Below are 27,712 nucleotides of genomic sequence, written 5' to 3'. Positions count from 1 at the left end.
CTTACATATGGAATCTAAACTATGACACAAATGAACATATATAGAAAACATGTACGGAACAGACTTGTGGTTGCCAAGGGGAAGGGGGCTGGGGGAGGGTTGGATTGGGAGTTTGGGATTAATAGATGCAAACTGTTATATACAGGATGGATAAACAACGAGATCCTACTGTACAGTACAGGAAACTATACTCAATATCCTGTAATAAACCATAATGGAAAAGAATATATATATGTGTATACATATATGTATATATGCATAATGGAATCAATTTGCTGTACAGTGGAAATTAACACAACATTGTAAATCAACTATACTTCAATAAAATAAATGGAAAAAAAAAAAACCAAACCAAACAGTCCCCTCTGATCCACTGAATAGCTGGCATGGGAAAAATAGGTTTTTGAAATGTAATTACTAAAACATTTTATTTCAGAGTATAACAACTCTTAATGAATCATTAAATTATAACATGCTTAAAATTATACACTGTTTCAGTTTGCACTTATAAATCATATTTATTCAGAATAAGGATATCTGAAAATGAAATAATTTTCTTCGTATTTTCAAATATGCATCAGCTATGGTATGCTATTGGAAATCCTAAGGTAGGTATTTTAAAATAGTCTGTGAAAAATTGGACTCAGGTTATTTCATGAATTGTTATTTGAGCCTATAACTAATCTCTTTGACATTAACATCATTAATAAACTTTAGAGCAATATCTGTATTCGGAAGACTGGCTAGAACTAAAGACGTCATCTCTATTCATTAGGCTTATATTTTCTCAATAACCTAATTTTGTCTTTCATAAGATATTAATGCTTTTGGAAGTCTTGCTCTTAATCCTATTAATTCCTCAGCCAGCCTTTTAAAGTGCAGGAGGAAATATGCAAAGGCAGTCAATTTCACTGAATTATAAATTAAATCACAAAAGGTAAACCTCAGAATTTCAGGATGGCTAAAATGCAGAACTTCATCTGGACATATTTTATCGACTTAAACTAAGCTGTGAGGGCCTGGTCCAAGTTAGCGTCCTTGGTTTTGCAGACTTTTGATTTGAGGTCACTGGCAACATGGGAGACATATGTGTTAACAGAAGAAAGTGTGTCTGTGTATTTGCTTGAGTTGGACAAAGATCTGCTCTTCTTTTTAAAAATTTTTTGGCTGTGCTGGGTGTCATGTGGGATCTTAGTTCCCCAACCAAGGATAAAATCCATGCATTGAAAACACATAGTCTTAACCACTGAACCACGAGGAAAGTCCAAGACCTGGTCTTAAAAGAAGCAGAGCAGTGGTGGGGCTCTGACTGCTGCAATGAGTCTTTGACAGTTAAACCGAACACTACAGCATCTGCAGGTATCGTGAGGGACGCCAAGGAGGAGAAAGAAGCAGAGTTTGAACCTTGAAGTACAGGGAGGTGGTAGACACTGATTTTAAAAATACTCTAATTTCAGACATGATGTTTTCCAACTTGGAGCTAGGCAGGTAGACAAAGTACAGAAACATCTTAGATTTAAAAAGCCACGTGGTTGTATAATCCTATTTTAACTGTACGCTCGCTGCTACTTTATCTTCACCAATGACTGTGAACTCATTTTATTCAATAAGGTAGCAGACAAATACAAGCCTCCTCCTTCACCCAGTTCACAAACTCACACACAGACACACACATACACACACTGACACTGACGGTGTGCTCTTCTGAACCAGTCTTCATCCAGTCAGTTAATTCTCTCCAGTTCGACAAAGACTTTCCAATAGAATCAGCTAAGGACAGAGGCTGTGAAAGGGGTAAAGCCTACTCTGTTCATATGGTGTCAGAGTACAAACCGCTGCTCCTGGAAAGGCCCTCAAGGGCTGCCCACATTGGGTCCCAGGACGGTGACCTGCTCGCTGAGCTGGCGGGGCAGTGACAGCTGTCACCCCCTGACCCTAGCCGGCCCCTCTCCTTTCATCTTATCTGCAGCACAAGACATCACTGGCTGACCTACAATGGCTCTGCTCTAGCTGGACAGTTTCTTTCTGAGCTAACACTCAAAATTCCTGGGGTTTAACATCAGACTTCATTACAGGAAAAACCTGGAAAGGTATGAGGAAGGGGGATGAGAGCCTGCAGGCTTCTGTTTTCAAGGCCTATTTGTGCGGAATAAGGAAAGAGGTGAAGAAGCAGTCCTTTTTCCATTTAAAGCAGGCCAGCTTCGCAAGTCTCACCGTCGGATGGAAACGGATCCAGGGTTGAAACAGCTGATCCTTCCCCACCCGTCTCACGTCTCACGGGCGCCCTGGTAGGGGGAGGATGCACAGCCCCTGGTGCCTAGCCCAGGGAGGCGGAGGGGAGCCTGGGTGCAGGCGGGGTGTGTGCTCACCTCGTACTCCTCCTTGAAGCCGTAGCCCTCGGCACACTTCATCTGGGTGATGTGCTGGAGCAGGTCGGCCACCCGGATGGCGGGGTGCAGCTGTCCAGTCTGGTAGGGCACATCGGCCGGCTCGCGCTTCTTGTATGTGTGCGGCTGAACCAGGCTGCTGGTATCGCTGGCCATCGTGTGTGTCTCGTCTGGGAAAAGAAGGTCACGGGGAAAGTGAGGGGAACCAGTGGCTATTCCTGGGGTCGCTGAGAACCTGATATCCCCTCAACCTATGGCTGCCATGATCCCTGCGATGATTCAGCAAAAAAAGGAAAGTTAAATGTCTACAGGTTTAAATGGGGTTGGCGGTACTGGTGGGGATGAGGCAGGAATCTGTTTTTACAAAGCAGTCCAAACGATCTCTAGTTTTCACAAAGCTGATTGGTAAGAATCCTTTAGCCTTCGGGCGCTAAAGTTCACCGAAGTTTCGCTCTGAAACTTCGTCAAGGCCTGGTTCCAAACCAGTCTTGTTTTCCTCTGAAGATTCGTGAACTAGTTTGTATGAAGATGGAAATCAACGCTGTACAAATGTTCCATGAGCAAAGAAAAAGTGCACAGAATGGGTTGGCTTATAAAGCTAGCGATGAAAACGTGAACTTGATACATGAGATCCAAGATGAATGGGGTGGGGGAAGGAAGGAATTGGGCTGGATGAGTCTCTTTGCATGCTCCAGGATCACAAAGCTGGAAAGACGGTGAACAGACACAGCACTCATGGGATGTTCTATGAGAGCGAACATGCAGGCCAACGCACAGCAGAACCAGCTGGCTCTGTCCGGATCTACAGATAAGACACACACCCCCATTCCCTCCACACCTTCTCCATGGGGCGGGTGCATGGGGGAACTTACCATTTATAGGCACTTTTAAGAAGATACATATCAGGAGAAAAGAGGAGGAGAAAAAGGAAACAGGGCATAAGCAATAATACTATGTGAATAAGTACAGGTATTTTTTATTTTGTGCTTTAATTTTTACAGTTTTCTATTCATAGGTGGTCAGAAGGCAAAGCCTCATTTCTCCCATCACATAGGATGGAGGTGCTTAATTTAAGCACTCAATAACATTAGGAGGTTAAAATAGTATCATAATTGCTTTTCATCCCCTATGAACCAAGTAATGACTAAATAAGTCTTAGTTGTACTCGACACATTTTCTCACTTAAATTTCTTGAACAAGTCAACCAAATTGTACTATGAAATTAATGTCAGAATTTGGTCAAATAAGCCTTAAGAGGCTATATTTTAATGGAAGACTTTTAGTAAATTAGATTAATGAATTGCAGAAATTGTAGCTATTAAAAAATGTCTTAGGCAGGATGATGTTATTAGGTTAAGAGTTCCACATTTTACAGGTTAACTCATTACAATGCTGAATCTCTTTAGCCATTTTGATTCAGGGTATGTCACATCAAAATATAATGAGAAAGTCACTTAAGATGAGAACATTAAATTGAAACTGGTTTCAGGCATAAAGAGTGAAAACATATAAGAAAAGATATGTTCAATTAAAAAAAAATGACCAGATTGTTTATCAATAGAGAATTCAGCTGCGGGTTTTTGTCTATTTAACCTAAGTTCAGCTCCCAGGGGAATTTAGTTCAAGGTCACTTGGTGAGCTGGGCCTGGGTTTGGGACCTTCTATCTGCATCGCAAAGCACCTGGGATGCATGGTATGAAGGGTGGCACACAGGTGTGTAGCTATGTGCTGCTGCTGAAATGGCACCTGATCACTACAAGGTGGCTACAGACACAAAGACGAAATAAAAAAGGTGGTAAGTTGATTTTATGATCTTTTTCCATTTGGATTTGCTTTGAAATTTAGAAATTTATCTGTTCCCATCTCTTAGAATAGTCACAAATAAACCAGGACATTTTCACATCAGATTTGTTCACTGGCAACTGCCAAGCTCTACAAAGGGGCGTTAGTCTCCCTCCTAAAGCCCTGCATCCCTGGAGCTTTCAGCTGCTCCAGCAGGAAGGTTTGCTCTTTATACTCAAATAAATGGAACATTAATTAGTTTCCCCCCGTGCCTCTCATTCTCTCAGTTTTGTACCTTTGGGGATGAACATAATTAAATGTCCTCCATTGTGGATGGACCTTCTGTTCTAACCTCTCCAAAATGAATCATGTGAGTCTTTCACGTAGATCCACTGGCGACCAGGCAGTGCTCAGACCCCAGGGTGAGGCATTCTTGGAAGTTTTAGGTCTACAGAGTGGCTACCACTGTCACCTGGTATGCATCGCCCACATGGCATCAGGACAGTGTGATCTCATTACTACGTGGACATGTCTCAAAGTTATCTACACACTACCCAGACCATCAAAAATGAGAATACTATTATCAAATACATAGATACTGACAGGGAAATAGAAGGTTTCTGCTGTGATATCTGTTCTGAAATCAGGTCACCCACACCAGCAGAAAACCTCTATTCCACCAAGATGAGTGATTCGTCAGTTACCTCTGCCTTCTTCAAAAAGAATGATTACAGATAAAATATATCATTTGTCCCTAACTTCCTATAGTTGTTAAAAATGACCCACCTATAATTTTAAAATTAAAAATTATGTGTTAAGAGGAAATCAGAAATAGTTTCTCACTAACATTTCTGATGGTTTTCAAAGAATTGAGAATTCATTCTACCTACATTCTCTTGTAAACTTTCTTGAATTTTCAATGAGCCAGCTAGAAAAATCTTGAAATGAATGCTGTTTTTGAGGTAGGGAGAAGTCTTACTCATCTACCTACCTACTTGTCTATCATCTATCTATGTTTTGCAAGAAACTGATACAAAGGCATACTAAAGCTTTATACATTAGGGCTGAGCACCTTAGCTTGTGTGAATAAAAGGCACTAGAGGATTTAATTGTGCCAAGTTCTGAGTCACAACCAAACATGCCTTCCTGTAAATTATAATACCACTATTCCCCAAAAGTGCCGGAGTAGATGCGCAGCTTCACGTCTTTGCATGGTTTCAAGTGATAACCTACTTGACACATAGATTCACCTTTGCGCCCAGTAACGGGGAAGGGACAGTCCCCAAGCACTGCTGTTTGACACACTGGCTTGTTGGTACCAGTTCAACATGGTAAACAGCTACTTGTTGATCTGGCTGACTTATTTTTCCCAATGTGTATTTTTTTTTTTTTTTTCTATTTGAATCATCTGTTCAGTGACTCTTTCCCTGTAAAGAAGCCTAACCAACTTTAAAAGATGTCATTAGTGTTTGTAATAACAAAGCCCCGACTTTAAAAGATGGCATTTGTTTAATAAGCTTATCTAAATCCTGCTGTGAAATCTGAACATTGTCTTGCCTCTGACAATGTGCATCTCAGCCCTACCCCCTCACAGCTCCCCCAAGGTCAGAACATCTACCAGAGGAATCAAGGAATGAATGCCAGCCACACAAAGAAATTGCAAATCTTTGCTTATCAAGAGATTCTGCAAATGTCATCTGCATATAGATTGCATTGTTCGGGTGCCTAAGATTAGCCCCTCACTCATGAAAAGGCTAAAAATGCAGCTTTCTTTCCCTTACTGTCGCTAGTCAAAGGTGCTGGCATTAGCGGGGTTTGCTTATTAGTCCTCAAAACAACACAGATTAAAAAATTATGGTTTAGTCTATTCTTCAACTCCTGTCTGAGTTCTTTTTTTTTTTCCCCCTCAGGCAAAAAACTGGCTTAATCAAGCCCAGAAAACATCATACGGGGGAAAAAAAACACCCTCTACATAAAAATCATAACAACTTAAGAGAAAGAGAAGCACAGGGGGAAAAATTATATTGCCAAGATATAAACCCTTGAAAGGAGAGTTATGAAGAAGGAAATGGCAACCCACTCCAGTAGTCTTGCTGGGAAAATCCCAGGGACAGAGGAGCCTGGAGGGCTGCAGTCCATGGGGTCACAAAGAGTCGGACACAAGTGAGTGACTGAGCATGGACAATTAGCAAGCAGGTCTGGCACAGCAGAGGGTGGAGCCCTGTCTACGATGGATGGTTGGGCACCTTGAAGCCATCCGTATGGTTCTCCTTCTAGGGAAGGTTAGTGATAGGAAGAAAGCAGCCTGGTACACCTGGTTATGGTCTCAAAGACAACAGCAGCTCATGCTTGTTTGGTTCCATCACAGCTAGGTAATACCATTTCTCCTCTCCCTCCTTGTATTTGGACAAATGGGATTTTTTTCTTTATCTCCCACTGGGACACTACCTACTTTCATTGCATTCTGCCCGAAGGGGCTAACATTTTATTTCATTTCCAGTGACATCTTACACCTCGTAAACCATGTGATTATAAAGTGTCACCTTGTCATTGTGCTGTTGAGACCATCGGCTCCTCTGAAATCCCACTGTGTGACAGACACCTGGAAACACTGGGGTGCCCTGGGTGGCTCCGAGGAGGGGCAGGGGCCTAAACTCTACTGTGATTATTTTTTTCGCATAGTGTTTGGCATAATTAGAAAAATGCTATTTTTGAAACAGCTGTTTTTAGTGCTCAGCAGTAAGTGACAATAATAATGAGCTATTTCCACATTTATTGGCTGTCACACTGGACAGACTTCAGGTCTTACAGCTGAGTTTGGACATGCTGTGATTTTTCCTTGGGATCAAAACTGACTGCAAATACTGAACCTGGAAAAGGAGAATGCTAGAGCTGGGTTCACTCATTGGAACCTTTCAGTATCATTCCCAGAACACACGCAGCAAACCCTTCTTATCAATGGGGACTGTTTGGAGAAAGTCTTTTTGTTATGCGCCCCTCCCCGCCCCTCCAGACCAGCCACCACCCCGTCCTGGTTACAACTCCTGCATCAAACTCCCGTCTCCTACAGAGAGGCCACTGACTTTCGAAATTACTCCTGTAATGAACTGTGATAAAGGGAAATGTTCTCACCTAAAATTGCAGTTGGCACAAATGGGTCTGTCATACACCGTAAGCAGGTCAATGCAGAGAAAGTAAAAAGAGAGAGAACAGTGAATGATTGATGAAAGGCCCCCCCTCCCAATTTTCCCGTAGAAGCCACAGAAAGCACTGGGTTACAGCACATCAAACATAGTAAGCTCCTCAAGCGTCTTGGGCAGCAAAGTGAGCCCTGGGTGACTCTGAGTGCTCGGGGTGATGAAGAGATGCAATAGCGGAAAGATCTGTTACCTGGGTAATAGGAGTTGGGCACCGATGTGCTCAGGGTGTTGGTTTTCATGGTGAAGGACGACGGTGAAGACACAGCTGTAAATGAGAGAGAGGCGTGTCAGCGGGGGCAGAGAGGCAACACCTGAAAATACGGCCCTGAGGTCACGCATCGGGAAACCGGGCTGGGTAGACTGTGGGCCACAGAAACATCAGAGGTTTACCTGTGTCTCTGTGATGGATATTGTCCCTCTCCACCTGCTCTGTAGAGTTACTTGTGCTTTAGAGCAGCGGTCCCCAACCTCTTCGGCCCCAGGGACTGGTTTCGTGAAAGGTAATTCTATCATGGACTGGGGATGGGAGGGATGGTTGGGGATGACTCAAGCATGTTGCATTTATTGTGCACTTCATTTCTATTATTATTACATCAGCTCCGCCTCAGATCATCATCCTGGAGGTTGGGGACCCTTACTTTAGAGGACACGTACACTTTCATCACTTAAAAGATTTTTTGACCCCACAAATGAAGGAAAATACCCACAGCCACAGCCCCTTTCTGTATGCAGAAACTCATTACTCTCCCTTTTGACTCCTAGCCTTTGCTTGTAGGGGGTTTCCCTAGTGGCTCACACTGGTAAATGATCTGCCTGCAATGCAGGAGATGGAGGTTGGATCCCTGGGTTGGAAAGCTCCCCTGATGAAGAGAATGGCAACCCACTTCAGTATTCTTGCCTGGAGAATTCCATGGACAGAGGGGACTGGTGGGCTACAGTCCATGGGGTCACAAAGAATCGGATGGAACTCAAGCAATGAACACTTTCACTTTTTTCACTTTGCTTGTAGAATTTTACCAAATGCTCAGCTGATTATTTACAACTAAGAGGATGAGGACATGTCTACGCATGGCTTTTGGAGAATATTCCAAAGTCAGTGTTTTTGTAATTTGCTAAATCCTCACCTTTCTCCTGTTTTGGACACTGAGAGAACATTTCACAATGTTCTATTTTATGAAAAATAAATATGTTCCATATGTGTTATTTTTAACATGAAAGCTGCATACCTACACATTGTCCTATTAGGCCTTAAATCCTTAAAAACCTGCTTATTTTCCTTTGAAATCTTCCTCTGAAACACTCAAGGTTTAACTATTTACACCTTCTCTTTCCAATGTTAGTAAGAGGTGAAGTCAATCCCATCCAATTTATCTGATCCATTGAAAGTGGATATTTTCTATTTTTAAAGTAGTTTAACTCTCTTCAACATCTTAATTGATTAGCGCCTTAAAAACACTTTAATTTCATTAAAGCATAAGGATAAATGATTTGAATGTGCTTAAGTGCACAGGCTGGTTGATGTAAGTCTAAACTTTAATTCTGCCAATGTAGTTATATGGTTTATTTGATGCTGACATCCTGATCAGGACACTAATTAATATCACTTGTGTGTGTGCTCAGTCGCTCAGTCATGTCCGACTCTTGTGACCCCATGGACTGTAGCCTGCCAGGTTCCTCTGTCCATGGGATTTTTCAGGCAAGCACACTGGAGTGGGTTGCCATTTTCTCCTCCAGGGGATCTTCCCAACCCAGGGATTGAACCGCATCTCCTGCATTGGCAGGCAGTTTCTTTACCTGCTGAGCTGCTGGGGAATCCCTTAATGCCACTTACATGGGTGTTAAATGGGGCACTACCAACCAAGTTCCTGTGGTGACTGCATCTTATCTTTATTCTGATGACACGCTAATACATTTTCATTCTCCTGGAGTGGTTTCCTTTCAGACAATGGTTTTTCCTGTGTTTATGTTTTTAAAGTACCGAATTAGTAAATGACAGAACTGGAACCTAGGCTGCCTGTCATTTATATTTTGCTAAAATAGAGAAGTATCACATTTATGATGCATGTTTATAGTAAATCTCCAGGGAAAAAAAAGAGTGACTGATAAGAATAAGGACAAAAAACCCTGAGTAACATGCCAGGGTCAGGAAGTAAAATACCTGTTACCTGCTAACATTTGTATTTGTTTTGTAAAAATGTGCAAACTACAATGTGCAGATACAAAATAACTATGTCTATTTTCACCTTTAAAAAATCGGTATTTAAAAACTTCTTTGTATAAAGATTAAACCCACCCCCACTCTCCATAACCACTTCCCCCTTGTTTTCTGCACAACTCCTGTTTGCTTTGGTGGACAGATTATTCCACACTGTTTGTGCTCAGACTTATTTTTAAATTCTCCAACCTCAGTTTTCTCACTGTCTTATTTCTAAAAGGTACTCACCTCCCAATCCTGAAAGACCTCAAATGTGCCCAGGCTTGCAGTAAGTTTAAGGCTAGAATTCTAGTGGTCTAATGAGTACATTTCCTGAAAGTTTCCTCCTCCAGTAATTGTTCTTATACGATAAAGGCATTGGGCTTCCCCGGTGGCTCAGTGATCAAAAATCTGCCTGCAATGCAGGAGCCACGGGAGACACTGGCTTGATCCCTTGGTGGAGAAGATCCCCTGGAGAAGGGAGTGGCAACCACTCCAGTACTCTTGCCTGGAGAATCCCATGGACTGAGAAGCCTGGTGGGCTACAGTCCATGGGGTCACAAAGAGTCAGACTGAAGCGACGTAGCACACACAGACACACAGCACATGTTAAAGGCATTAAGAGCATGTGGTGAGGATGGAGTTTACCATCCATTACCTGTGGATGGGATTCCATGAGACCCACCCATTGCTCAGAGAGTGGGGAAGAAAAACTGCTTGCTGTATCTCCTCCACCAGCTGCACTGATGGGAGAAACAAGTAATCTGTCATGGCCAGTGAGCACCCCCTAAGTCTGGGGCAGCCCTCTCGATAGGAGCAGTTTTGGATTCCCATAGATACATTCATTTTTAAAAAAGGCAATGCCAAAGTAAATATCCTACCCAGAGGCAAATACCTTCTATTGCTCAAACTTCCAAAGCCTAGAAACTCTTAATGTAGGTTTCTGCTCTTGGGTAGGTAAGCCCAGGTAAATTTATTTGTGAGCAATTTCACAATGACACAGAAGATTTGGAACATAAACAGGTGATCCTGGAAAAAGAGGACGTGTATCCGAATGGTCCCTCCACATCGATGTTCAAGAAATAACTTTTTCAGTTGTTCAGTCCTATCTGACTCTTTGCAACCCCATGGACTACAGCACGCCAGGCTTCCCTGTCCTTCATTATCTCCCGGAGCTTGCTCAAACTCATGTCCATTGAGATGCCATCCAACCATCTCATCTTCTGGCACCCCCCAACACAAATTCTCATCTTGTCTGTAGTGGGAGGGACCTCCCCTCAACCCTCCCACCCAACAAATGCATCCTCAGTTGCTTTATTTTGGCAGTGAAATGCATTACATACTTTTGAAATGAAAAAGTATTTGCTACAAAAAAGCAGAGAAAAGTCTCCAAGAAAGGAAAGAATTTGCGGTAAACCTAAGTACCCCAGATTCTGCCACCTACACTGAAAATAACACAAAAGGGCAAAGGACAGTGACCACGGATAGGAGTGTGTCCCGCCCGCCCCGGTGAGAGTGGCATGTGCTGAAGTCCCACGGCAGAGAGCGGGGGCTGCATGTGGATAAATAAATGTAGGACCTCTAACTGGGACAAGGTGGACAAGCGCAGCCACTGTGGAAAGGAGAAAACAGGCCTTTCTATGAAGCTTTGCTGAATGTGGGGCAGGGTGGCAAGGCAGATGTGGGAGGAAACGGTGAAGAAGAAACCACATTGGGTGTGATGTGGGGAGGGCGCTGGGGAAGATGCTGATCGGCGCACCCCAGGAGGGTGGTCAGGACAGGCAGGAGCACTGCACTGGGACCAGCCCTCTTCCAGCGGAGGCTGAGGGTCTGTGTCAAGCCCCCGCCTTTATTTTTATTACTGCTGGTGACAGCTCCCCTTAATCCATCCCCTTGCTGTCCAGCATCCTGATTTAATGCAGCCAGGGTCGGCAGCAGCCTTTGGGCATGAATTTCACGAGGTGAGGAGACCTCTGACCTTGAACCCAGCAGGGCTGGGAACCACATCATCAGGCACAGCCCATGGGTTTATCTAGGTCCCCCAAAAGATCACTGGGGGATGAGGGGAGAAATACTGTCTGTATGTCCAACAATCCGTGTAATTGTTAGCTCCCCGAAATAGTGCCCTGTACCTGGATGGCAGGTGGTGGCACGGGAAGGTGTTAGCCAAGCTCCCTTTACCCGCCTGGTGTGAGATGAAAGCCTTCTGAAGTGGAAATACAGTTTAACTTATTAATTGCCACTAATAGCCCTGTAATAAAGGCAGAACGTGTCAGCTAAACAAATAAACAATTAGCTTGTTACTGCCATTTAGTGAGCTGTTTTATAACAGGCTTCCCCCGTGTGGTTCCACACCTGGCTCGCTCACAAACAGGAGCTGAGGAACAGCAGGGAGAGTGGGAAGCAGGTGCTTCCGTGGGCAGGGAGGGCTGCCTTGGTGTCATAGCTCTTAGGTCTTTACAGACACGTGGCCGTGGTTGCCTGTGCTCTCACCTGGTCCCATTCCCCGTCCCGCAGCATCGTTCCTAAGCCGCCGTGGCACCTGGGGGTGTGGCCAGCATCATCTGAAAGGGCTGGCGAAACCAACAGCGCCTAAGGATTGTCTAGGGAGGTTTTGTTTCCTAACCCCTGGACCCCAGAGGTGCCTTGAAGGCAGGAAGGGCGCCCACTCACATCTCCCGTTGAGGTTGTGCGTGTCCATGAAGGAGAAGGCCTCGTCGCAGCTGGTGCCCTGCTCGGCATAGCTCTTGTCCATGGAGCTCACCATCACTGTCATCTCCTGCCGCGTGCTGCTCATTGTCTCCTTCCGCTTCTGGTCCAGTTTCCTTGGGACAGAGAGTTCGTTATGTAGACACACGCAAGGATGGACCACGTGCCCTGATCGATGATTGAGAGTCACTCGTATGGAATCAGTGGTGTTCACGCTGGAGTGCATACATGAAAGGAGGAGGCTGCCAGGAGCCTGCGTGGGACACAGCCTCTGACCCTCAGATGGCTGTGACATTGGACCCCAAATGAACCCAGAGTGGTTCTCCATCAATGCTGGTCAACAGGGCAGAAGGATAAAAAGAAAAGACAAGTTGTTGGCTTTCCTGCAGGTCTGCAGAAGAATGAATCCCCGGGCTTCCCCCAGCCCCTCGGTGAACGAGATGCAAAAAGACCCTGGAAGGCAGGGAGAGCTCCAGGTCTTTGGGAGACAAAGGTTAAACCCTGGCCTTTGAATCATTCTCATTAACCACCAGAAGCGCATAATCTTTTAAGTTACAGAGACCTGGACAAAAGCTATAAAACCTAAGGGAAACTGACATTCACATACATGGATAAAACACACTTTACAGCTCTTACTACTGGAGGTTGATGCATCCAGGACAGACAAGAATAGAATTAGAGATGCTTAAAAAGGTATGAAGTGAGAAGCTTTAAGAAGACTGTAGCACCGTAAAACCAAAAGTATGATGTTCTAAATATTCTAATTCTGCTTAAGCACTTAGCAGCGTTAACACAAGAAAGCAGCAGCTATTTCTAGTAAATCATCTTGACTCTGACTGACCCAGGACACGGTACAATTTAAAATGAGCCGCATAATCAAAACCACCCCCATATTCGGTGATTACTAATGCAGTGTGAGGCATTGACAACATCAGACCATATGGATAACCTTTATTTTCATTTCCAAATGCCACATAATCCAAATGCTTTCTTGCCTGTAGTTATAATAATCTTTTGATTCATACTTAGAAGGCAGAACATTAATAAGTTGCTCCTTTTTTATTGCTAAAAGTTGTTGTGAAAAAAGATACATTTTTAAACAGAAAAATGAAAATGATCTATAACTTCTATGACAACGTTAGAGTTGTAAAGATGGGAATATAAATTGGTATAGCCACTGTGGAGAATGGTATGGAGTCTCCTCAAGAATCTAAATAGAGCTACCATATAATTCAGCAATCCCACTCCTGGGCATACATCTGATGTATACATTCTAATTCTAAAAGACACATACACCCCAATATTTATAGCAGCACTATTCACAATAGCCAGGACATGGAGGCAACCTAAATGTCCATTGACAGATGAATGGATAAATAGATATATATAATCCCAGGCAAGAACACTGGAGTGGGTTGTCATTTCCTTCTCCAGAGGATCTTCCAACTCAGGGACTGAACTTGAGTCTCCTGCATTGCAGGTGGATTCTTCACCATCTGAGCCACCAGGGAACTCCCCCCACCACACACAAATACCTGAATATTACTCAGCCATAAAGAACAATAAAATAATGCCATTTGCAGCAACATAGGTGGATGTATAGACTATCATACCAAGTGAAATCAGTCAGAGAAAGACAAATATCACATGATATTGCTTATATGGGGATTTCCTGGTGGCTCAGATGGTAAAGACTATGCCTGTTATGTGAGACACCTGGGTTCGCTCCCTGGGTCAGGAAGATCCCCCGGAGAAGGGAATGGCAACCCACTCCAGTATTCTTGCCCGGAGAATTCCATGGACAGAGGAGCCTGGTGGGGTACAGTCCAGGGGGTAGCTTATACATGGAATATATAAATGATAGAAGTGAACTTATCTGTAGGACAGAAATAGACTTACAGATACAGAAAACAAACTTATGGTTATCAAAGGGAAGGTGGGAGGGATAAGTTAAAAGTTTGAGATTTACATATACACACTATTATATATAAAACAGATAATCAACAAGGACCCACTATATAGCACATGGAACTATAGTCAGTATCTTATAATAACCTATAATGGAAAAAGTCTAAAAAAGAATATGTATATTCATATCTTCATATGTGTGTGTGTATATATATATATATGTATATATATATATAAAAAACTGAATAATTTTGCTGTACACCTGAAACTAACAAGCATGGTAAGTCAACTATATTTCAAAAAAATTTTTTTTTGAAATTAAGCGTTTACAGTAAAAAGTTGTAAAGATTTTGCAAAGTAAGCTGCATGGTTCCTCTAGGTGCCAGCTTGCCGAACCTACTCGTCTTCCCCAGAGCCCGCTTTTCTCCAGACCATCACATGAGTCTGAGAGGCAGAGCGCAGGCTTGGGTATTCTCAACAGGTGTTCTGGGCAGAGGCATCACTGACTCCAGGTCCACAGCTGCAGTTATGACAATACAATTTCTCTCCACCTCCGAGTCTGCCAGCTCACTGGAAAAGCACTCTTAAGCCAGGTTTCCCCAGGAGCCCTAAAGTGGAGGCCGGAGATAATTAGCGCCATTATTCAGGCATAAACATCCCCTTTTTGCTGGAATTTCTTTAATGTGCTTTGGGCTGATTTACGCAGATAACTGTCTCAACATTCTCTTCTGTTCTGCCTATGAAGAGAGACACGGTCACGTTTGCCAGACCTCCCTCCCTCTCTGTCTTCTCTTGTGTTTTCTCTAATCCTTTCAGGTTAGGAGATGGAAGTGAAAGTGCTTCTTACCCCTGGCGGGATGAGGTGGTAGAGGGGGTGTGTGTGCAAAAATAAAAGTCAAGCTTGTACCGGAAAGATCTTTCTCCTTTCTCATCTCCCCGTGTGTGAACTAACTTCAGTGAGGTCACGCTACACACCCCACTGCTGATCTTCCTGAAGCACAAAAGAAGGCAGTTAAGGACTGGTGAGAACCTACTCAAACCAAGCAGAGGTCCAGTCCGGAGACTCACAGCTTTAAGCTCATGTCCATTAACCATACACCTTGTGCCTGTGAATTGTCAAAACCTGCCTCCCACGTCCTCAGCAAGCCTTCCTGCATTAACCTCACCGTTTGACCACAGACACAGATGTCTCACTGGGAGGCAGGCAGGCCTCACAAGGGAGTGAAACAGGTCTAAGACAATAAGGAGTGGTGGGTGCTGGAGAAGTGGAAGGGGAGACAGCCACTCAGCTCCAGAGGCTGGATGCCCCATAGAGGGCCCAGACATTGGAGAAACCCAAAATTCAGATTTTATAGGAACTGAATTTTAAGTATTGTCAAATTAAAAAATTAGAAAGACTGTGTGGTCCAAACAAAGCATGTTTTTTGGACACTTCTGCTCTCCGCTAATACACACTTAGGAACTTAATTGTGTTGGAAAGGAAGAGCGTGGAAACCGCCATATAATGCACAGCTACTGTGTGGCAGTGCTCTGCAAGTGTTCTCTCATTTAATCCTAGTAACGGTAAATAATCTGCCTGCAATGTGGGAGACCTGGGTTCGATCCCTGGGTCGGGAAGATCCCCTGGAGTAGGAAATGGCAACCCACTCCAGTATTCTTGCCTGGAGAATTTCATGGACAGAGGAGCCTGGCAAGCTAAAGTCCATGAGATCGAAAAGAGGAGGACATGACTGAGCAACTAACACGCTGACTCACTTTTTTCAACCTGGTAAGAGCTATTCTTACTGCTCATTTTATAGATGAAGGAGCTGAGTTTCAAGAAGTTAAATTGTCCAAATTGTAGAGCTGGAATAACACCCCAGATCTCTCTTGACCCCAAAGGTACTCATTCTAGAACAATGTGCTTTGTCTAAGAAAGTATTTCATTAATTTACATTTCCATACAAGTTACATTATAATTTTCACCAAATTGCTTTCAGGTGTGAATACTCTATCACCTCATGACTAAATATTATGCACTGTCAAAAGTAGAAATTAACAAAAAAAGTAGTTGAATTAACAATTGTCATAGCAAAGCATCAGAAAAGAGTTTATTTACAACCTACTAATCAAAAGTAGCTTGCTTGGTCACAGAGACTATGAGTCACTGCTTGGGATTTCTGGTTTTTCCTCATATACAATTAAATGCTGTATTCCATAATTAAGATGGTTGAAGAAGGTTAGATTTAGAATTGAGGGTTGGGAATGACTGGATAAATTGAAATTTATTCTCTTTCTTTTTTTCTCTATTTCTCTTTTGGACTTTATGTTTCAGATCTGTTTTTTTTTTTTTTTTTCCTCAAGTGAAAACTTTTAAAACTGTCAGAAAAACATTGTGAACTTAATGAAATAGTGTTTTGCGCAGGAAAACTCCTAAAGTGGAGGCAATTTTTCTTTTCGATCTTATCTAAAGACACAGGTAAATTTATTTTCCATTTTGATTTTTAAGAAATGGTTTGTCTGAAATATTTAAACCTCCAATCTCTAAATTTGGATTGCATGAATCTCAAAGACCTTAGTAACAACAACAACAACAAAATGTTCTTATAGACATCAATGGAGCATACAAAATTAAGGAGAAGATTTCAGTTTATTGTTGGGCATGAAGAAGCTCGGCGGTCATTGCTCTGTCCTAAAAACAAGTAAAAAAGCTGAACAGACAATTGTTCGACTTAACTTGTAAGATAAATGATGTCACAGGGCAAATGACTGTCCCTCGAATTACAAACATGCGGATATGGAGAATCACAGCTCCCCAGAGAAGAAACACATGAGCAGAAACCTATGTGAGAACCAGCACTGGGGCAGAAAAACCCAAACTGTAATTGAATTACTGGAGGCTCAGTGTGGATCAGTCTGAGACTTAAAAACTCCAGCAGGGTCCAGACTTAAGAGGGACCTCACCCCTTTTTGAATTTTATCTTCAGGAGCCCTACCTGGTTCTCAAAGTAAAGATTGGAGGGAAAAAAAATCACCTCTGGCTTTCAGCAGCAGGAGGAGGAAAGTAGCCGACTTGAAATATGTTCAAAGCATTCTATGCTTTTAAAAACAGTTGCCCTCAAGAATATTATTTTCCTAGAGGCTAACCTGTTATGGTTTTATCAGAGCCTAACCAATCTGGGGGAAGGAAAGTTATCCAAACCCAGCCCCTTCCAGCCATCTTGTCCATCCAAGGAGGGGGCTACTGAAGTGCCTGTGAAGGTCACAGCTCAGGACACAAATTCACGAAAAGGTTGAGACCCAATTGTGGGTCTCCTTGCCTCTCCAACACCTTACTATCATGTGACTAAAGACCTATTTGCAGAAGTCCCTTTTCCCTGGTACACCAAGTCTGGACATCAGTAAAAAAAATTACAAGGCATACTAAAAGGCAAAAAACACAGTTTAGAGACAGAGGAACCATTGCGATAAAGCTCATATGGCAGGGATGGTGGAATTATCAGACTGAGAATTTAAAATAACTATGAATTATAGGCTAAAGGCTCTAACGGAATAAGAAGACAACATTCAAGAATAGATGGAAAACAAAAGAAACAAAAGCATATTACCAAGTGAAAGAGCCCAGTCTGAAAAGGTTTACTATACTTTATGCTTGATTTTGCTGTAAACCTAAAACTGCTCGAAAAAATAAGTTCTATTAAAAAATCTTACAATACTGCTTGGAAAAAAATTAAAAGGGAGGGAAAACGTAGTTATAGCCCTAAATTTCCCAACTAGAACAAAAGAGGAGAAGGAAAGAAATGTGGGATGAAGTCAAATGAAAAGGATGGCCCTTCATGCATATTCTCTTCAAATATTTCTCTTATATTTCTTTCACAAGAAACCAGGGCAAGGGAAAGGGAAGAAAAATCCTTCACAAGTTATTAACTATGTGACAGGCATGAATCAGAGTCGGTAAAGAGAGCACGGTGAAGAAGGAAGTCTTCAGCACCATGTCCTATGGGAGAAGAGTAGCAAGACAATGGCCACCAGTTAGGAGACCCAAGCGTAGCACGGGTGGGGGAGAAACAGAAATAACTCTTCCTTCTCCTCGTTTCCTCCCTGAACCTGAACTGAGTGGCGTTTCTCAGAGGATCAGGATGGGAGCAGATTCACGGGGAAGGAATACAAAGGTCAATTTCAGTTCAGACCTAAGTCTCACCCATGGTTAACTGCAACTCAGGTTATAGGACATGAGTCTCCAACGAGCCTGACTTGTCCATCTCGATTAGAGGCCCTGCTATGTTGGGTTATACCAACAGAGACTGTGACAGACAAAAATTGGTAACACTGACCTGAAGGTCAATGCTTGGTTATAAAAAAGGCATCTTCATTTTTAAATGATCTGTCATTTGAAATTCTACAGGGCAGGCAAAACTTGAGGATTTGCAGATCGCATATAGACATAAGAAGGGAAAGGCAAAAGGCTTTTTAGTTCTGGATTCTACAATTAAGTGTGTGCTTCGACTTAATTAAGCATGGGGGCAGAGGCTGGAACGGAGGAGTATTTAATTTTTCCTCACAGTAGGGAGGAAATAGATATTGGTTGAGTCAAAGAAAGCATACATTATACCAAATTGCCCAGATTCAGCTGAATAAACCTCAATGAATAGGGAGCTGTCACCTCAAAGATGGATTGTGAGGGCTACCAGATGGTATTGTTTTTAAAGGTAAAATGTTAAGGAAAAGGAAACAAATGGTCCTACGTTTTAAATATCAATATTTTCAATGCAAAAGTACCATCGCTACAATAGCTGATAGAAAAGCAATGAGGATAACAATTACCAAAACTTCTGTAGGACTTGAGATAAACCAGAGATGTTACATGCAGTAACTCTTAGTTCTCACAACAACCAGTGAGGAAATTGCTATTATTATCCCAGTCTTAGAGAGAGGGAAAAGGAGGCAGGGCGGTGCTAAGTTGCCCATGACCACATGGCTAGACAACTTGAGACCTCTGGCATAGTTTCCTGCACTGAGATAAAACCATTTTCATAAGACTCAATGGCATCACTAAGCAAACTTTATTGGTTGCTTAAATTCAGACAGAAAATAAAGGCTGGTTTTCTTTTACCAGCTAGGTAACCAAGCTGTCAACCAAGGTAAGAGGGTTCTTTTTTAAAGATTTTTTTTTTTTTTTGATGTGGACTATTTTTGAATTTTTTACTGAATTTGTTACAATGTTGTTTCTGTTTTATATTTTGGTTTTTTGGCTGTGAGGCATGTGAGATCTTAGCTCCCCAATCAGGGATTGAATCCGTGTCCCCTGCACTGGAAAGCAGTCTTAACCACAGGATCGTCAGGGAAGTCCCTGGATTCTTCTAACAAGGCTGCCCACTGCATCATCACCTGAGAAAGCACTGGATCCATGTCTTGTAGATGCTCATCATCCACCCAGCTGCCTTCCAGTTCTCATGGACTAGAATACACGGCCTGTGTTAATCACAAAGAAAAGAGTTTCACGTTGACACAAATCAGGCTTTGGATCTTGGTTAGGTCTTTTTCAGAGTTCACCTCTTGACATTGTGATGAGATGACCTGATGGGCTGGTGTGGCCGCTGGCAGACTGGGAGAGGGCCTTAGACATGGCTTTCCTCCCCAGCAACTGAGAAGTGGGGGCTGATTTCATTAGTTTAGTTCAGTTCAGTCACTCAGTCGTGTCCACCTTTTTCCGACCCCATGAATCGCAGCACGCCAGGCCTCCCTGTCCATCAACAACTCCCAGAGCCTACTCAAACTCATGTGCATTGAGTCGGTGATGCCATCCAACCTTCTCATCCTCTGTTTTCCCCTTCTCCTCCTCCCTCAATCTTTCCCAGCATCAGGATCTTTTCCAGTGAGTCAGATCTTTGCATCAGGTGGCCAAAGTATCGGAGTTTCAGCTTCAGCATCAGTCCTTCCAATGAATACTCAGGGTTGATCTCCTTTAGGATGGACTGGTTTGATCTCCTTGCAGTCCAAGGGACTCTCAAGAGTCTTCTCCAACACCACAGTTCAAAAGCATCAATTCTTCAGCGCTCAGCTTTCTTTATAGTCCAACTCTCACATTCATACATGACTACTAGAAAAACCATAGCTTTGACGTGACAGACCTTTGTTGGCAAAGTAACGTCTCTGCTTTTTGACATGATCTCTAGGTCGGTCATAACTTTCCTTTCAAGGAGTAAGCATCTTTTAATTTCATGGCTGCAGTCACCATCTGCAGTGATTCTGGAGCCCCAAAGAATAAAGCCACTGTTTCCGCTGTTTCCCCATCTATTTGCCATGAAGTGATGGGACCAGATGCCATGATCTTAGTTTTTTGGAATGTTGAGTTTTAAGCCAACTTTTTCACTCTCCTCTTTCATTTTCATCAAGAGGCTCTTTAGTTCTTCACTTTCTGCCATAAGTGCGGTGTCATCTGCATATCTGAGGTTATTGGTATTTCTCCCAGCAATCTTGATTCCAGCTTGTGCTTCATCCAGCTTGGTATTTCACATGATGTACTCTGCATGTAAGTTAAATAAGCAGGGTGACAATACACAGCCTTGATGTATTCCTTTCCTGATATAGAACCAGTCTGTTGTTCCATGTCTGGTTCTAACTGTTGCTTCTTGACCTGCATACAGATTTCTCAGGAGGCAGGTGGTCTGGTATTTCCATCTCTTGAAGAAATTTCTATAGTTTGTTGTCATCCACACAGTCAAAGGCTTTGGCATAGTCAATAAAGCAGAAGTAGATGTTTTTCTGGAACTCTCTTGCTTTTTCGATGATCCAATGGATGTTGGCAATTTGATCTCTGGTTCCTCTGCCTTTTCTAAATCCAGATTGAACATCTGGAAGTTCATAGTTTACATATTGTTGAAGCCTGGCTTGGAGAAATTTGAACATTACTTTGCCAGCGTGTAAGATGAATGCAATTGTATGGTAGTTTGAGCATTCTTTGGCATTGCCTTTCTTTGGCATTAGAATGAAAACTGACCTTTTCCAGTGTGGCCACTGCTGAGTTTTCCATATTGGCTGGCATATTGAGTGCAGCACTTTCACAGCATCATGTTTCAGGATTTGAAATAGCTCAACTGGAATTCCATCATCTCCACTAGCTTTGTCTGTAGTGATGCTTCCTAAGGCCCACTTGCCACCTCTTCTTAATATCTTCTGCCTCTATTAGGTCCATGTCATTTCTGTCTTTTATTGTGCCCATCTTCATATGAAATGTTCCCTTGGTATCTCTAGTTTTCTTGAAGAGATCTCTAATCTTTTCCATTCTATCGTTTTCCTCTATTTCTTTGCATTGATCACTGAAGAAGGCTTTCTTATTCAAATGGGTATATCTTTTCTTTTCTCCTTTGTCTTTTGCTTCTCCTTTTCACAGCTATTTGTACGGCCTCCTCAGACAACCATTTTGCCTTTTTCTTGGGGATAGTCTTGATCACTGCCTCCTGTACAGTGTTACGAACCTCCATCCATAGTTCTCAGGCACTCTATCAAATCTAATCCTTGAATCTATTTGTCACTTCCAATGTGTAATCATCAGGGATTTGATTTAGGTCATACCTGAACGGTCTAGTGGTTTTCCTACTTTCTTCAATTTAAGTCTGAATTTGGCAATAAGGAGTTCATGATGTGAGTTCATGATTTTATTAACCTATCACTTAAGACTACAGCTTTGTTTTGGGTCACTCAGTGGCAAAGATGACTTAGACTGCTCCATTGACTGGTCAGGGTGTCTGCAAGGGACACAGGCCAGGAAAGAGGAACAAACTCGGTGGACCTCTTAGGCAAGTAGCTGTTAGGTTATCTGTCCACACGTCCACACACATAACCATAAGCATTTCATGTTGAAAAGGCTCAAATAATGAGTCATATTATACAAACATGATGAAAAATTAGCCTTTCTCAAACTTTGAAGTTGTAAAAGAAAAATTTGGAAAAGGTTGACTTTTGTTTAAAAGAAGTTAAAATTACATGTATTACAATCTAGAATCACTTCAAAAATCATGTATATCTTTCAGATGACTCTGATGATTTCAATTATTATCACAAATTACAATTTAAAAGGTACTAGGAATGTATCGTTTATTGTGAGAAAATTCACGGACTCCTATGTTGAACTAACACATGGGGACAAAATAACTCCAATACCCATATTTTATTTTTGGAATTAACAGAATTAGGAATGGAATCTGCTATTTTCTGGAGGGAGTCCAAGTACCCAAAGCTTTTTATCAGTAGAGTGTTTGACTTATAAGACTTTTCCTCCCCCTTGAATTTCAAAGGAACCTCTGATTGGAAAGCATTATCTGGATATGGTTAGGGAGCCATCATTTTTATGCTCAGCCAACAGGTATTTCACTATGTTTCCCAGCAAATGTTAGTGTACACTGTATGAGGGCGAGGCTTTTCATTCTTTTGCTTGCTGTATATCCTGTTCTGGAACTGTACTAGGACAAATATTTCTAGGGGACTTCCCTGGTGATCCAGTGGTTAAGACTCCATGCTTGCAATTCCAGGGGCATGGGTTTGAACCCTGGTTAGGGAACTAGGATCCCACATGCTGTGTGGTGCAGCCAAAAAATAATCAAATCAAATAAAGAGCTGTCTTCCACTAGAAATCTAAAGAGCTGTTTTCCACTAGAAATCAGGTTCTACCATCAGCTAAGATCTATCGATCAAAGGCAATTAAGAAAAAGTAAAAAAACTCAACTTATACTTGTCTATATTTTTTCTTTAAAAAATTTTATTGAGGTATAGTTGATTTATAGTATTATATGTTTCAGGCATACAACATAGCCATTCACAACTCTTTAAAGATTATGTTCCATTTATAGTTATTATAAAATATTGGCTATATTCCCTATGCTGTATAAGGTATCCTTGCAGCTTATTTGTTTTATACACTGTAGTTTGTACCTCTTAATCCCCTACCCTTATCTTGCCTCTCCCCACTGGTAACTGGTTTTCTCTGTATCAGAATCTATTTCTTTTTTGTTAGATTCACTAGCTTGTTGTATTTTTTAGATTCCACTTATAAGTAATGCCATGCAGTATTTACCCTCTGCCTGACTTATTTCACTTAGCATAACACCCTCCAAGTCAATCCATGGTGCTGCAAATGGCAAGATTTCATTTTTAACGGCTGAGCAGTATTCCATAATATATACACATCTGTATGTTTGTATATGCATGTGTTTATACACCACATTTTCTTTCTCCATTCATCTGCTGATGTACACTTACACTGCTTCTATATCTTGCCAATTGTAAATAAGGCTACTGTGCACATTGGGGTCCATGTTTGTTTTTTTTTCCAGTTACGTGTTTTTTAATTTATTTTTTAATTGAAGGATAATTGCTTTATAGAATTTTGTTGTTTTCTGTCAAATTCCAATTATCTGATTGAACATATTATTTCCTGATTATAAAAATATAGGATGAACATAACTGTGTATGAGAGGGAGAGATAAGAGGCAGAGACGCTGACTCTGATGCACATCTAATGAATCTGAAGGTCCCCAGGTCAGTACTGGGAACTGACACGTGCTGCCCATGGCTAAATCCTCTAGCTTCTAGTTCGTGTTAAGAATGGAAAGGACCCTTGGCAAATGTGGCAGCTTGAAAACATATAGCATGGATGAAGATGTTTTCCTTGAATTTTTCTAAGTGATAAAGAGGAACTGAAAAAACTCCCACAACTCTTGCTTTGGGCTGACTTGAACTTAACATTATCCCTATAACAGCCCAGAAGGAAAAACCATTGGATAAAACCTGAATTACACTTAATGATCACTCTCCATTCTTCCTATCTGCTCGGGCCTCTTCCCCACTTCCCTGGTTATTTTTCCGACCAAACAGAAATTCCATGTGAGCTCATCTTTTCCCTACCTCCCCACCCCCTATTCTCATCTGGCCTGGAGCGTGAGAGCTCCTGTTTTGTAACTGTTTGATGACAGTTTCAGCTGCCTCCTCTGAAAAGAGGCTTCTTCAGAGAGGACCAACACACACACAGAGACACATCCACAGGCACACACACACTCTGCTCTTCTGACATACACCTCTTCCACTTGGGAGTAACTCACAGCTCATACAAGCATCTACAGTAATTTCCCAGGCCAGCTGAAGATTCTGAAACATTAAAAAAAAAGTCAGCAGTAAAAATAATAGATGCAGTATCTGTCATCCTTAGTAATATTTTTGTTTAGTTTTATTTCTCACATCAGGGTCATATGAATCCAGGGGGACAGGGACCAGCAATAGCACAGAAAATAGGAAGCAGGTACAGCCCACAACAGAGCAAAAAGGGAATAAAGTGACATTAGTGTGAGCCAGTCCCTGCTCAGTTGGCTAATGTTGCTGAATTCCATGTGTGCACATTATCTTGAAATTTAATGCTTTCAAAAATGTCACTCTTCTGCAAGACTAAATCGGTATACTGTTTATCCGCCATCAGACTATAAATAAGAGAGAGAAAGAGGAATTTTTAATGTGTGTCATATTAGAACAGCACCTCCAGTTTCCTCTTGAAGAAGTTTGCTAAGCTCACTAAAAAATTGGAGTGCTTGTCTAATAAAAACAGAGTAAGCCATTGGTGTCAACATGCAGAGAAGCTGAAGTCCAATAAACAAGAAAATTGTGTGTTCTGTATCTGAATTAAGCAGGAACTTTATCATAAAAGCCAGGTGATCTCTTGGAGACGCAGAGCTAAGTATCCAAGAAGTTCATAAACATGCAGGATGAACATTTTTCACAAAATAACTCTATTCCAAGTTTAAAATATAGCTGCTGGTTAATTTATTCAGGGGTAAATACAGACTGTTTCTTTAGGGGCTCTAGCAACCTGCACAGAACACAATAACAAAGAACTGTTTGAGAAGCACCGGCTTTACTGTTTCATCACTTACAGGCATTCCTATGGTCAGTTGGGACTGTGCAGGTAGCTCAGGGGTAAAGAACCTGCCTGCCAACATAGGAGATGGGGGTTTGATCCCTGAGTCAGGAAATGGGCACCTACTCCAGATTCTTGCTTGGAGAATCCCACCAATAGAGCAGCCTGGCAGGCTACAGTCCATGGTGTTGCAAAAAGTCAGACAGGACTGAGTGAGTAAGCAACAACAGTGGTCAGCTGACTAGTCATCTGACCTTTCTAAAACATCAATTTATATACCAACCACTCTTCCCAATTCAGGTCTATCTTTTCTTATTAACTGATTCTAAACAATGGTCACTTTATTGAAAACAATCATTTTCCTCATGGAAAAATATAAAAGTCACTCTTAAAACATTTTTCATCTGATTTTGAATGCAGTTCAGTTCAGTTCAGTCGCTCAGTCGAGTCCGACTCTTTGCGACCCCATGAATTGCAGCACACCAGGCCTCCCCGTCCATCAGCACCTCCCGGTTTTGAATTAAGTTTCTCTGTTTTATAGAACAAGATAAAACTAACTACTTTGTTTTAGTACTTTGGTACATTGGTAAGGAAAGGTTCTTACTTGTTATGAGAGATGTGAAAAGGAAATAATCTGGCTTTGATATACTATTTCTTTATTATGTATGTGTATATGGGGGGTATGATGTGAAACTGGAATTCTTTTCAAAATGAAAATGAATTCTTCAAAGGAATACAAAAGTCGTACTAAATTATCATATTTTAAAAAGTTGTGTTTCCCCACATACTCCCTGACACTTGGTATCAGTCAAAAATGTTTGCCAATTTGATGGGTAAAACAATGGCATCTCATGTTGTATCGATCTGCATGTACCTGATTACAGGTAAGGTTGAATATATTTTCAAATGTCACTTAGCCGTACACTGATATTCTGTAAGTTGCCTATGTATATTTCATATCCATTTTTACATTTCAGTTTGTCTTTCCTTACTGAGGTCTAGATTTTTTTTAATAGTTAGGCCACCAGTACTTCAATATATAAATATTAAGAATATTTTCTTCTAATCTGTAGCTTGTTTTAAAGCTTTGTTTACGATGTGTTTGGGTATATAGAAGTTTGTGATTCTTTCCGTGATGGTTTCAGGGTTCTCCTTACTCTGAGATTACTTTGTGGTATGCAGTGCTCTTTCTCTTCTTAGTGACAGAGACAAAGAGGATGCATTAGATGCTCAGGTTTTGCATAAAGGTAAGCAGACAACAACTTTCAAGAAGGTGGTGAAAGCAGCTGACACAGGTCTAGAAGAAACCAGATTCACGGAGCACCAGTGTAGCCAGACTGTGTTGTCTAAGTGCCATCACCTACTGAAAAAGAGAGAAATGGAGAAATGCCCATTTTCACAGGGCAGACAATGCACTAGATGAGTTGAGACCATCCTGTTGGACCAGACAACATGGGAACTCCCAAAGATTGCTGGAGTCACGTTGAAAGAACACAAGAAGAGACAACCTGAAGGGGCTCCTCCTGGCCAAAGAGGAGATGCTCTGAACATGCAAACACTAGTTACTGTAAAGTGTTCAAACACATTAATTAGGTTAAAATCCCTCAGCCCAAAATGGTACTACTGGTTATGACACCAATTCATTCTGACACTGGAAAATAAGAGGGAATGAATTAAATGTTTATCTCAAGTTTCCTATAGGAAATATATTTCAAGATAACCAAACATATGAACCAAGACAGCATTTAATAAATATGGATGGAGTGATGGAATTAGGATGTCACCATTTTGAAACCCCTAATAAAATAATAGATCTAGGCAATCATTATCAGTAGCTTAAAAAACCATTAAGTGAAAGGCTGAGGTGGAACTTTATAATGGATGGATCAGGTTGGCAAAAACAGCACTGGGTAATCAATCTGAGTGCTGTGTGCTTTCCCATGCAGCGTGACCATAAGCAGTTCCAACCAAAACAAGGAGCCTATTCAGTTCCAGCTCTCACCCAGATGACAGGAAGCATGGGTGGTGAGAGGGCAGCCTAGATGACAGGCTGAGAATGTGTTAGCCAAGCTCAGAACATGGGCGATTCCACAGGATGAACGGCTCATTCAACAAAGCAATGAGGGTGGGCAGAACAGGGGAGTCCACGTTATGAATGAAGACACATCTGTAAAGGCTAGGTGATCAGAGCAAAAGCCAGGTCTCCAGTCCTTTACTTCATTTATTCCAAACCATTCTGACCAAGACCTCTTGCTTGACAAGCTCAGAGTCAGAACTAACTTTCATGGGGACAACTGGGGTTTTATTGTGTTTCTGTGGAAATTCATAGAAAAATGAATTGAGATGCATCTGCCATATGAAGCCTCTGAAGTAACTGTTCCAAAGGCTGAGTTCAGAAGTAACAAAGAGGCTGATTTCTGCAAACAGAAAGATAGCCTTCCCTTTAACTGAGCACTCATCCTGAAAGGCGGTTCTCCGTTTCCTCATTAACCGTCTCTCCCCTTTTCTTGTGATTGAAGAGTCACATGATTTAAATGAAAAGCGAGAAACTGAGCCAGCTCAGGTGACGGCTGTATGATTCGTAGGAGCAAATAACACAGACATGAAAGACATTCTTCTGCAAAGTATGACAGACTTTCAAATTATCCTT

The 27,712-nt window shown here is 41.9% G+C and overlaps 1 protein-coding gene across 12 annotated transcripts in view; it reads right to left on the bottom strand.

Moving 5' to 3' along the window:
* Nucleotides 1-27,712, bottom strand: part of PTPRM (protein tyrosine phosphatase receptor type M) — a 656,058-nt gene that overhangs the window by 123,146 nt on the left and 505,200 nt on the right. For 6 of the 12 annotated variants that reach the window (XM_042239325.2, XM_042239328.2, XM_060405465.1 and 3 more), the window contains 4 exons: nucleotides 12,237-12,388; nucleotides 7,560-7,634; nucleotides 7,302-7,328; nucleotides 2,370-2,557 (listed from right to left, as the gene is read on the bottom strand). In XM_042239325.2, the coding sequence (XP_042095259.1) occupies nucleotides 2,370-2,557; nucleotides 7,302-7,328; nucleotides 7,560-7,634; nucleotides 12,237-12,388 (442 nt within the window). The remainder of the gene's footprint in view (nucleotides 1-2,369; nucleotides 2,558-7,301; nucleotides 7,329-7,559; nucleotides 7,635-12,236; nucleotides 12,389-27,712) is intronic. The other 6 variants (XM_042239326.2, XM_042239330.2, XM_027960774.3 and 3 more) reach the window with 1 other exon arrangement.

This window comes from Ovis aries, chromosome 23, assembly GCF_016772045.2.
Source record: "Ovis aries strain OAR_USU_Benz2616 breed Rambouillet chromosome 23, ARS-UI_Ramb_v3.0, whole genome shotgun sequence".
In the NCBI taxonomy this organism is placed as follows: Eukaryota; Metazoa; Chordata; class Mammalia; order Artiodactyla; family Bovidae; genus Ovis; species Ovis aries.
The sequence above is the reverse complement of the archived record's forward strand: the minus strand, read 5'-3'. Positions and strand labels throughout refer to the sequence as shown.